At 35.3% G+C, this 12,861-nt stretch overlaps 1 protein-coding gene across 6 annotated transcripts; it reads right to left on the bottom strand.

The window, feature by feature from the left end:
- Positions 1-1,312: 1,312 nt before the first annotated feature.
- LOC107811697 (uncharacterized) lies at positions 1,313-7,524 on the bottom strand. Of its 6 annotated transcripts, none has more exons than XM_016636676.2 (8): positions 7,370-7,524; positions 6,814-6,877; positions 5,963-6,607; positions 5,353-5,862; positions 5,162-5,226; positions 3,662-3,736; positions 2,712-2,805; positions 1,313-1,818 (listed from the first exon to the last, which is right to left on the bottom strand). In XM_016636676.2, the coding sequence occupies exons 3-8, from the start codon at positions 6,605-6,607 to the stop codon at positions 1,774-1,776; spliced, it is 1,434 nt and encodes a 477-aa protein (XP_016492162.1). In that variant the 5' UTR covers positions 6,814-6,877; positions 7,370-7,524; the 3' UTR covers positions 1,313-1,773. The 6 variants fall into 6 exon arrangements, with proteins under 6 accessions (XP_016492162.1, XP_016492167.1, XP_016492165.1 ...); XM_016636681.2 differs by having other exon boundaries at positions 5,963-6,612; XM_016636679.2 differs by lacking the exon at positions 7,370-7,524 and adding an exon at positions 7,206-7,224.
- Between the last annotated feature and the right edge of the window lie 5,337 nt (positions 7,525-12,861).

The following is a 12,861-nucleotide window of genomic DNA, read 5'->3' on the forward strand; positions in this document are numbered from 1 at the left end:
AGTTTGGAGTTTCTAGTAAATGGCTTAGAGATTCATAATACTTAAAATGGAGGAACTAGGATTGAAATACCATAAATAGAACCCCACATGAGAGAATGAATATTTTCATTACTTAGACTGGAACTATCAAAGTTTGAATGAGAAGTTGGTAACCATCGGTTGGTGGATAGTAATCGCACTGACATCGGTTCCTTAGCCTTACGTCGCCCTTCCAAGAAATCTCAAGAAGGCGTCGTGTAACAGTAATTGTACACACACACAGATGGTTCTTTTTATGCTTTATGACTTTATCACATGACTATTATGTATTTGTTGAACTATGAAACTGTAGAGGTTATAGCAAGTATCATTTATAATTCTTGCTTCTTTTACCTCGCCGAGGTTAGTTATGATATTTGTTGAGTACATTGGGTCGATTGTACTTATGCTACACTCTGCACTTAACTGTGTTGATCCAGGTGCCGGGACCAAATCATCAGTAGCGGGGTTGCTATAGAGCTGAGCATCGAGAGACGAGGTAGAGTTGCATTTTCGTCCGCAGTCTTAGCATCTCTTTTCTTATGTACCATTGTCTCTATTTCAGACAATATTGTATTTGGTCCTTTCACACTTGTATTTCTATATTAGAGCTCATGACTCTGTATTTATCAGTTTTTGGGGAATTTATCATGTATTAGCGGTATTGTGCTATATTATATTTCAAGCTCATGTTATTTTTGTCTTTTTTGCTTTTATGGTTTATTGTTGTTATGCCCGACTTGCCTAGCAAGTGTGTTAAATGCCATCATGACTGGTTGGGTTTCGGATCGTGACAACGTTGATAGATATCCTTTTCTCTCATTTTAACAAACTAAGTACTGATAAACAATTTCTTACTAAACACACCAACTACTTACTATCAATTTCATGTTACACAAATTCAGATGTTTATTTAATAAATAAAAATCAATTTCAGCCCTTGCTGCTAATCAACTAGTTTTAATCAACTAAACCAAACGAGCTCTAAATCAAGTAAACAATCCAATTTACCATTTTGATTTAGATGAAAGATGTAGCTTTAAGTTTATAAATGAGCTTAATGATTAGCTATTTTATATTAAATCTAAATATTTTCCATTTCATAAGAAGTAACTAATCCATTTATAACTTTTCTTTAATAATTAATCGCTTTCTGGTTATATTTACCGTTGAGTACCACCATCTTCATGTTATATTAATCCATTGCTCTTGCCAATCAAATCTAGATTTCCATATCTAAATAAACCTAGTATACGAGAATAAGTGGCGACTGTAGCTTCAATCTCCTTCACTATTTTAATATGGTAAGATTGCATAGGGACGTGGATTACTTCTCACTCCATTATACATTAAGTTTAAGCCATCTACATTCCTAAACTCGATACTACAACATATCCTAACAATTATAGATATCACTTTCCAGATACACTTTTATACACATTCTACTATATGATGTACTGCTACTCTACTCAATGTCTTAACCAGGGAGGTTCGAGTTTAAACTATGTAAAAGAACAAGATAGTCAATTCGGTAGTCCAGCACAGTATAAATACACCAGAAATACGAGAATATAGACTGCTGGCCTGGCAGTTCCAGAAGATGATATCTCTTGCTCTTGCCTAAGCACGCTCAACCTTCAGACGTTTCTTCTTCATGCAAGAATAACTCATCCGGGGGAGCATTTCATCTACCAAAGTGCCGTGCTGATGCTGAAGGTCGTGTTTTCAGCCTACTAGAGATATATGCCAACAACTTCACCTATTTGATCCAGGACGGTGGATCTTAGCTTTGGTAGCATCCTGCATAGTTGAAACATCAAATTGAGCTTAACAAATAGACGAATTAAAATAGATAAAAGAAAGGACTCTCCCACTCCAGTCGCATAGAAGACCTTAGGCATGATGGGTGATTGGGCCTCAGACACATTGTATGTTGCCGCCTATACAATAGCCGCAAAAAGTGAAATTTGTCCGACGGTTTTAATATACCTTCCTATACCAAGTTATATATGATTTGTTATACAGCTAGGACAATGCAAGAGTTCCTAGTAGCAGTTCCATTTAACTAATTTGCTTGTCAATGGTGAAATCAGTGTTGTCAGAGGCGCGCTTAAGCCCTGAAGCAAGGCTCAAAACGTGTTGAGCGCTTTGCCTCGCGTAGCGGGCGCTTCAGTGTTGTCATCAAATAAATACATATATATTTGTATTTTTTCTCCATTTGCGCCTTTCTTCATTAAAGCACTCGCTTTATTTGCGCTTTGCGCTTAAAGCCCCAATGGACCTTAGAGCTTTTTTGCGCTTTTCCCTTTTGATAACACTGGGTGAAATTCAAAATTTAACTGTAAACTGAATAGTTTACAATACAATTTTTAGAGGATTGAATTTGACTAGCGGAGAGCATAACAAAGAAGATTGTTGCAATATTGATGATAATAAAGAACCCTCGAAAGAAGTGGTTAGAGTGAGCTTCTTGGGAGGGGGAAAAAGAAGGGGAAAAATTTTAAGTGTGAAGATGAGTCGTTTGTTTCGGAAAACTTGCCTCAGGGGTGAAAACATTTATCCAACTAAAGATGTATTACAGCATATTATTTGGATACCTAAATACTTGGGAAAAAATAAAGAAAGGGGAGTATGTTGGCTAACTTGAAGAAAAGAAAGTAGGATGCAAAACCAAGGTTGGAATTAGCTAATACCTCCTTCAATTTATCGGTTGATCTATCAGTTCGTTGGCCAGCAGGTCTGACAGTGTTCACCTTTTTCCTCTCTATAACAGCATCTTTAGGCGCCCTGCTCCAAACCAACCATTAAAAGTATTAACTTCTAAAACAATGCTGTTTAATCAGACTCTATGTTTCAGACCATAGCGGGATATGACATTAATGAGGACAGCTATAAGTAGTTGAAAGCATGTAGCTAAATCTTTCTCTAAACAGCGCTACACATGCAGGCAGTCTCAGTCAGTGTGTTGGCAGGGTTACTTCAAGAATTAACTATGTTTGTTTATTCAAAGGATTCAGAGCAGGATCCTATGTATTTTAGACTTCAGAGCAAATGGGAAAAATACATGAAGTTTTGTTCAGAAATTGTCAATTAGTTGAATCACCAAAGAACTATAGAAGCATACTTGTCTGAGAACTAGACACACATTCATTATTCTTTTTTTTTTTTTTTTTCAATTATTCCACACTACGAATCTTCCTAAATAACAAAGATCTCCTGCAATCAGGTTATGGGGTCAATTCCAGAAAACTCCTCCTGGCAACCGAAGTGCTATTGGAGTTGTTCCCATCTACAACTCCTGTTTTTCTTTCTAATTTTGGGTTGGGGTTTTATTATTTAAAATTAAATTAAAGATCAGAGGCTTTGGTGCTAATGGAAGATTGAGGAATTACTTTTAAAAAGAGATAAAAGAATAGGTCCCGAGAAACCATCATTCACCACAGTTTAAACTTGAACTTCAGATAACAACAAAGACCTTCTTCCACCATCCAAATAAAACACATAGAGAGGCAGAGATCACCATCTATATTTTGTTCCAGAAAAGAAAAAAGAATTATGCAAATGGCTAAGGTCCAATGTACTCCTCATTTAGCATAGTCAATTAACCTGATCACAATTCAGAAAAGAATGTCAGAGATCTTACCTAGATGACAGAGAGTTTGATCTAGTCCCTGGTTCACCTTTTTGAGTGATAACCTTATCTGGTGTCTTCCTTAACCTGTCCTTCAATCAAACAGTTATTGCCATGTTTCAATGAATTCCCAAATTAGCACACACCATAACACTACATCAAATTGAGAAAGCATTTTATATTTCTTTTGCAAATATACTTCATTCTGCAGTCAAAAATTAGACAAATCAAGGCAGATGTAAAAGTTGCACATTTAAATCAAGAAAAGGAAAAGACATACTGCTAAAATTGATCTGAAGTCAACTAGATGAGGATAAAAAATGCAGTACTGGATCCTCAATTACATTCTTGGGGCCGCAATGAAGCCATTAAGAGCGAGAATACGGCCAAACAAGCGGTAAACATAGTTATATGATATTATAAACATAGATCCTCAACTACATTCTGGTCTCTCAATCACAACCCCACTCGCATAGAATCGTCACCTGTCCACCCACATAGCCTTCATTTCTAGACAGCTAATCTGCACATGATAAGAGAAAACTTTCTATGTTCCACAGAAAGGGACATGTTCTGAAGACACTTCTCTTCATTGTTCATTTGTCAAAGGAAACCCCACCACGGCTTAAAGTGGTCTTCCTCCTGACAAGGCAGATTTGGTCCATATTTCTTCACATTTATGGAGTCCAATGGGTCATGCCTGAAGTATCAAGCTTGCTCTATGCTGCTGGTATAAACAGATCTTTTCTAATGGAAGCAGACAGTTGTGGAATGTTGTTCCTAATTGCATATTCAGCTGGCTGGAGAGAGATAGTAGGTTCTTCGACGATAATAGGGACAACATTTCAACTGTAAAAGCTAGATGTTTAAAAAGTCTTGTCTGTGGAGTAAGAAGAGTATTTTTTCCGACTTAGCCTCACTGTTAGATCTTCTGCAGTTCTTCAATCTAAAGAAGGATGCTCGCCTTTCAATTGGTACTACTTCTACCTTTTCATCTATAAAAAAAAAAAGGCGGTCCTCCTCCTGATCCTCCCCAACAACAGTAGAAAAGGCGTCATTTGATGGCATTTGTGTCTGATACCCAAGGACGATTTCCCTATTGATCATCAATGACTCATGAGGTAACAGGCACACAACATGGAGTATTCTTGGCAAAGATTCTGACAGTGTGGGAAAAGGATAGTTACCTCCACATCTTATTGAAGTCCATTTCTTGTCTTTGTCTATTCGAAATTTTATGAAGATTAGGGTAGATATGATTTCCATTATTCAATATTTGGATGGAGGAGAGGTATCAATTCTATGTGACCGTACTATGGCATGTAAGACCAAATTTCATAGAAAATTCTCGGGCAACCTTTTGAAATGCATGAGTAATACTCAGTTTTCATTATCCATCTTTAGACTAATATACGTAGATACACGAGGATACCAAAAAAGTTTTAGGTAAGAGCTCAAAGAACTAGCATGTGTTGCTTGCACTTGCAGTTGAAAGAAAGCAATCGATATTACCTTTCAACCTCCTTTCTAGGAGTCAAAGAAGTTGAAATCTTTTGCTCTGATCTCTTAGACGATACCTGTCCAAACAAGACCAGAAGCTGCACATTATTGATAAGAAATATAATTGGGTAGAACGAAGACGACAGAACAAATATGTAGAGACAATAGAATTCTTTAAGAATGAACCTATTTGAATAATCAACCTGCTTTGATCCACTATATTTCATATCCAGATCAGGTTTTTCTTGGTTGAAACTGTTTTGAAATGCTTTAAATGCTTGTTTGACAATGTCCTTATCCCCCATTGTCTCCATGATCAAAGATTTTCTCATTGTAGTATTAGAAGCTGTAGAATTTGGTGGACCAAGACTGAGAGACATGTGCAATGATGACGGACCTACCCTCCTTTTCTCAAGAGTGGGAGCATTTTTGCTCCTTTGCAATGTTGAACCATTCAACTTTTTGTTCGAGGATTGAGAAGGCAATATGAATGATCTAGAAAGTACTTTATTGGTTTGTGCCGCAGGAGTATTGCTGCTTCGTTGATACGACACCCCATTCACCTTCTTCATTGATGGTTGAGATGAAGAAGTAACGTTGGTCGTCGATATCGGTTTTGATGTTGGAGTGGAAATTCTTGAAGATTTTGTCACAGGTGATACAATTTTTTTCTTTGTTCCAGCTGATATCCTATCCTCTATCGTTGGATGTACCTAAACACGAACAAGAAACAATTGATAACAGGAAATGGAAACTTGAACAGTCCACAGATAATTACTAACACCATAGCGAGAGAAGTGCCAAAAGTTTCACCTTTCGAGCTGAATTCTTCAGATTTGGTTTAGGGGTTTTGGCTTTTTTAGCAGAGGAGTTTTTTGCCTCATTATCCACTGGTCGAATCTCTTTCGGATTATCTTGAGATCCTCTTTCAGAACTCTGTTGTTCAACCTTAGGAACCTCTCCATTGTCACTTGTTTCCAAGATTGTGCCTTCCTTAGCTTTGACATCTAACAAGCTATTCACCTCCATATTAACAGAAGCATCCTCTTTTGGCTCATCAACAGAATCACTATTATTCACATCAGTTCTTGTCATTTCCTCTTCACCTTCTGTAGCAGATCTCTCACAATCAAACTGACCATCAGACACCTCTGTGCTTTCTCTATAATCTTGAAATTGGGATTCATCCAATATTGTAGGTAGAGATTCAATTTGCTTTTCTTGCTCCAATTGTTGCTTTTCTTGCTCCATTTTCTGAGCAGCAATCTTCTTGTAATGTGCTTCAAAATAGGCCTTCTTTTGAGCTACTGAACCAAGTGTTTTACACTTGTCAATTTCTTCAAGATACTTGTTTGGTGAGAAAGATGACCATTTCTCCCAAGAAAGTGCATCATTCTCATACTTTCCAAATGAAACTGATACTTCAAGTGTAGGACTTGACCCATTTGACTCACCCATCTGTTCTTCAATAAATAATTCATACTTTAACAATAATTTCAGACAAGAAATCAAAAATGACAACTCAGTAAGATTTTAAAAAAAAAATCTTAAATCTCCAATAATGAGGGAAAATGAATCAATAATCACCAACAAACAGAAATTACTATCAGAAATAAATTAAAATGGGCCACTTCCAAATGATAAAAAGAGCCTAAAATATTTACCTTGGTCTCAACAAGTGGAGTTTCTACAATGGATTCACCCTAGATACAATGTGCAAAACATAGCCTGAAAAAAAGAATGGGCAATTCAGCAACTCTGAAAAGAAGGAGATCAAAGTAATAAAGACAGAAAGAAGAGTAAGACATTTGCAACCAGTCAATGCATGCCCATGTGCTGTATTTTCTACTAACCCCTGTTGCTTTATTTACATATAAATATTATATTATTACATTTATTTATTATTTCAGAAAAATAAAAAATTATCAGTTTTCCGGGTCTTCTGGAAACTGCTAAGAAATCATAACCATAATCAGCAAGAGAAATATTTGAAAAGGAAGCAAGAAACAAACACTAAAAGTTGCTTAAACTTCTAATACAAGTACAAAAGTTGTACCATCTTTTTACATCAAAAAGTTGAAAAGTTGCAATCTTATCAAATATTTAATGGGTCATGAAGGGGCTTGCTTAATTGTTGAAAATCATAAAGATTTTAGTCAACATAATGACAAATCATATGATAAAATCAAGAAAGTGATTTTCTTTAAATTGGGTCCTTACCTAAAATACTTTTTAGTTCAAAGACAAGAAAGTGACAGGCGAACCAAAGATAATGAAGAGATCGGTAACAAGAAGAGTTGAAGTCATATAGAGAAGGTATAAACAAAGGACCACTGAGAAATAAACAAGTACAGAAGTAACACAACAGTGCAAACGAACAGAGTGAGAAAGTTTTTTTTTCTTTCTAAGATTAATAATGGAGACGACATGGGACACGTGTGGTCCCTCCCTTATATTAATTTGTTGAACTAATAAATAACGTAACCGTTAAAAATCGTGAAATTTTTGAGGTTAAAACTGCATCATACTTCTCTTTTATTTTTTTAGTTAATAGCTAATATTTCCCTAAATTATCACTAGATTTTTATCATTTTTTTTACTTAAACTATATTGTCTTTTATATTAAAATCCCCTCGTTACATTCTTGAAGGTGTGTCTCACACACGTTGCTAATTATATAAAAAAAACGTGTCATGTGACACTACACGTGGCTATTTAACTCAACTTAAAAATTTCCTTATTTAATTGTCGGTTACCTAATAAAACAATCTGGTGTCTCGAAAATCCCTGAACTATATTTTCCTATATATATATATATTAAAATCTCATGTTCAATCTCAGAGGTGTATTTGTCTAACTATATTAACTTATTGTTTGTACTAAGTTTTGTATGTAGTTTACTCATGATGTATTTCTCTTGGATGATTGATTAATTCAATGAGTTTTGGCCAAATTAATATCTAATGTAATGTGTTAATTGTATGTTTAATTATGATTGCGGTTTATGTTAGACTCCAATTGAATAAGTCGTTATTTACATTTACTATACTGCACATTAACAAAACAAATGAAGGTGTTGCATCTCTGAATAATTATCTTATATTACATAAATAAGATTACACAAAAATATTCGCAAATAAGAAATCAATCGGCCAGTAATTACATTTTCTAATTCTAGATTATACAAACAAGGTTCAAGAGACTCGATTTTATTCTTTACAAGGTGTTGAATTTAATAAGAAGATTTAAATGAAAGTTCTTTCAACAATATATGTAAGACATGAAAGGAGACTAAAACAAGACCGGAAATAAATTATTGCAGAGGAAATAAGAGAGGGAGATTTTTTTTAGAAGGGAACCCATACGAAGAACTGAAGAAAAAAGATAAAAAAAAATGAAGAAGAAAATAAATAATACGAAAGAAAGGTTTTAAAAAAAGGAAGAATGGTAAAAAAAAAGGAAGAATGGTGAAAAAATAAGGAAGAAAGATGGATATAAAGAAAATAAGGAGAATATTTTAAAAAAAAAAATTGAAAGAGGGTTAGGCTAGCTAATTAGCCATTATATTGTGTCAAGTTGGTCATTTTGATGGCTTTTTTAGCTGTCACGCGGTGCCAAGCGAATTCTTACACATATTATGTAATGTAAGTCACAAATGTTCTAATATGAAGGGCAATATAGTTCAGGGGGGTTTTGGAGACACCAAATAGTTTAAATAGGAAACTGACAAAAACGTAATAGTTTAAGGAAGTATTTGGGTATTACCTTTTTTTTGGCACAAAATCGCATCACACTTCGCCGAAAAAAGAGAATACATATGTTGTCACCTAAACTTGTTTGAAAAAATTATTAGACAACCAATAATGTAACGAAGTGTATAATTTGATAGTTCAGAAAATAAACCAGTAAAGGAAAAGTATAAATTGCTATGAAATTGTATGTGTGGCAATAACTTACAAAAACACGAGCCATACATCTTTTCTTATTATTGTCTGACTGGTACTCCCTTCTTTGATTGTTATAATTTCATTTCATAACTGAATTTGGTATTAATAAGTGTCACGATCCAAAATCCTAATTAATGGGGACTGTAATGGTGGCTAACACCGCTTGCTAGGCAAACCAACACGCAACAAAAGATACGAAAGAATTGCAATTAACGACTAACAACAAGATAATAAGAAAATATAAAAGAAACTCAGAAGTATATATGATAAGTCTAAGATACACAATAACATTCAACCATCCCCATGACGTGAAGTCACAAGTATATGAGCTACTAGAGTCTACTAAATACAAGGTCTTCAAAGAAATATAATATTGTCTGGAAGTAGAAATAGTACAAAAGAAATGAAAGAAGACTCTAAGGCCTGCAAACGGGATGCAACCCTACCTTGATTCGTCTATGTGGTATCTGCTAAGCACCTCTCGAGACTCTACTAGTATCAATGTCTAAATCTGCAAAAGAAGTGCATAAGTGTAGTATAAGTACAACTGACACAATGTACTTAGTAAGTGTCAAGCCTAACCTCTACCAGGTAGTGACGAGGCTAAGACAAGACACCTTATATATAACAATAAATAACGAAATAATAGGTAAAGTATCAAGTATAGTAATAGGGTAATAACAAGTGATCGGGGTAACAAGTACACAATTGATGGGGCATAAAACGGGAAAATAAAGTAAAGTGTTAATGAGTAAGCCATAACTCGTAGTTTTACAACAACTTCGAACAACATTTCAAAAGCAAACAACGAAGCCACAAAGTCAAGTCCACAATCCTAATGACAAAGTAAGGAACAATGTTATCAACAAACGGCACGGCATCATCATTCGTGCTTTTACTCTCATCCTCACATTATAGTATAATAGCAAGCACGTAAACATCCTTTATACATATCCTCATTTTCCCTCAAGTACGAAAACACCCCTCGTGCAATGCTATTAATATATGAATAAAGCATGGAAACACTATTTGTGCATAATTACTCTTCCTCATAAGCACGACAACACCCTTCATGCATTTTACTCTTCCTCACCAAGCATCACATACAACACAATACCAAGCAGGATGGGAAGCATATTCAACATCAATATTAGTATTTGAACATGACTCGTCATATGAGAATTTACCAACAATACCAACAACCAATCAACAATTCAACGATCTTAATGCCCAATATCTCAATAATCTCAGCATAGGAAATAACATGCATACGAGAAATCAAGGAATTATACAATCTATCTAAAGTATAAAAGATATAATACACAAAGTAAATTGGCACAAATAAGGCTAATTCTACCCGCATGCTTATCTCATGGTCAATGCATATACACTCGTCACCTTGCATATAGGTCATGATGGCGCCCAACGTCGCCGTTAAGCAAGCCAACAATGAACTAACAATTCAACTATTTATTTTATTATTTTTGAAATCATGAATTTTATTAGATAAAGAAATTAATTCATTAAAATCATGGAAATTTTATAATTTAAATAGAATAAATAATAAAAGTGTGCCAATGCTCAGCAAAACCACAAACAAATTCAAGAACATCCCCAAAATTCGGTGTCACAAGTGTATGACCATCTACTAGAAAGTACAATAACAATAAAATCTGTCTGAAATACAAGATAGACAGGATAAAGTAAAGGATTATGATGGGGACTCTGTGTGCTGCGAATCGTATCATGGAATACAGCTCACGGTGAAGTCCCCTCAGCAGCTGCGCTTACACACCCAAATGACCACCAAATGAACTTGTCAGATCTTGCACATTTAGTACAGAAGTGAAGCATGAGAATATAAATCAACACGTACTCAGTAAATATCTAACCTATGTCGCGCCTCCTTTTTCGCCCTCCGCGGAGAGGAAATCCGAGTTTCGACGTTCATGGGGTATGATGACTCATTTCCTTTTGGAAATTGGGTATTTGAAGAGTCGCCATCTAATGATTTTAAGGTGTATTAGGGCACCTATAAAGTCCAACTACAACTATGTTTGATAACCAGAGATAGGGTAAGGGCTTGAAATTATCCTAAGGGGAAGGTGTTAGGCACCCCTCAGGATCCACTAGTGTGGTTCCCGGCCAGACAGTTTTTTTTGTGAATTTGTGCAATTAGCAAATAAACAAATAAAGGCTCAAATAATAGGGAATTTTGAGTTTAAATACACAAGTGTTTGAAAAAAAAACCAATAAAAGCAAGGTTTTGAAAAGAGTTATAGTCTAAGCATACTTATAAAAATAAAGGGGTATCCTAGGTTTGTTTGTAATATGGATCACATCAATGCAATGCGTGGTATAACACTCCTCAGAAGAGGGGATACACGTGGTATTAGCACACCGATCATCATATCCATATCTACCATTTCCCGCCCCGTGAAGGTGATTAAAGCGAGGGTTGGTCTCGACCTCTATTGCATACTGTTACCCATCCCATTCCTATCAGTTCAGGAGAAATTTAGGACTCCTATTCCTATAAGAAGGAGGTTCTAGGCTGACCCTTAGGTTCAAAGGTAAAATGCTAAGGCGACATACAAAACATATAAAACTGCAATTAGGGGAAACATATAAGCAAATAGAAGGCTCAGTTATACCTCTGCAAACAGTGCACATAGACAACATGACTCATACACAATTAATGTCTGAATTTTAAAATCCTAAAGCAGGGTGTTTAAGTCAGAACCAGATTCGTTATATAACTCAGAAAAGAAGTCCGAATCAGGCCTGCCTGCTGGTTGTAGCAGTTGATAATTAAACAAAGGTAGCTCCAGTTTTATTTAAGTAATTACCTAAGGCTTGCCTAGGCGTAAGCAATATTCAGTAATTATTAAAACGGTTTGGAGATTATTTATATTACCTAAAACATGTTGTTCTATGTGTTCAACACACAGAATTATGGCTAGTTGCTTGTAAAAAAAACTGAGTAAAATTGTTTTATTCCTTTTATGCATTCATAGTTAGCCTAAGCGTGCTTTAGCGAATATAAATGAAATCCTAAAGACATGGTATCTAATGTACAGAGATACAGAATGATGTATATGCAGAATCTTAAGCAGGATTTCTATATGCACAAATATTACAATGTTTAAAACATGATTTCTAGAATATGCAGAGATGATATGTTTGTTAGTGTTGTTTAGCCTAAAACAGGATCTCTAAGTGTGTATGGCAGTAGGAACATGAACACAGAAAACACCGGTTATTAACACATTTAACGCATGATTTTCTAAGTGATATGATAGTGAAATGGACATGCTGGTAACAGGAAGTGTAAGTCCTAGGGAACATGATCTCTAATGTATGATGCCGCGCCCCCTCTTTCCTCGCGGAAGCGGGTTCATGACATTTGGGAGGACAACTCGTTCCCTTTTGGGAATTGGGTTTGGATTGAAGAGTCGCCACCTAATGATTTGAGTGCTAGGACACTAAGAAGAATTTGATTTAGGAGATCAGAGATTGGGTAAGGACTTGAAATTATCCCAAGGGGAAGGTGTTAGGCACCCCTCAGGATCCATTAGTGTGGTTCCCAGCCAGGCTATGGTTGTGACTTTAAGTACAAATAACATGAAGGCGAGTAAGAGTTCAAATAATAGGGAATTTTCACATAAGGGTTACAAATAGGTGAAATTAAAAGAAAACAAAAGAAAAGCTGAATTTTGAGAAAATAGTTTGAAATTTGAGAGTAAACAATGAAATAAACAAGTA

The sequence above is a fragment of the Nicotiana tabacum genome, chromosome 16, assembly GCF_000715075.1.
Source record: "Nicotiana tabacum cultivar K326 chromosome 16, ASM71507v2, whole genome shotgun sequence".
Classification (NCBI taxonomy): domain Eukaryota; kingdom Viridiplantae; phylum Streptophyta; class Magnoliopsida; order Solanales; family Solanaceae; genus Nicotiana; species Nicotiana tabacum.

What these genes read in the sequence shown, in the direction of transcription:
- LOC107811697 (XM_016636676.2), bottom strand. Translation starts at nt 6,607, where the DNA reads ATGGGTGAGTCAAATGGGTCAAGTCCTACACTTGAAGTATCAGTTTCA. An exon ending in TGAAGAATTCAGCTCGAAAG is followed by an intron (nt 5,863 to 5,962) that starts GTGAAACTTTTG and finishes GTTCGTGTTTAG; the next exon opens with GTACATCCAACGATAGAGGA. An exon ending in CAACCGATAAATTGAAGGAG is followed by an intron (nt 1,819 to 2,711) that starts GTATTAGCTAAT and finishes TCAACTATGCAG; the next exon opens with GATGCTACCAAAGCTAAGAT.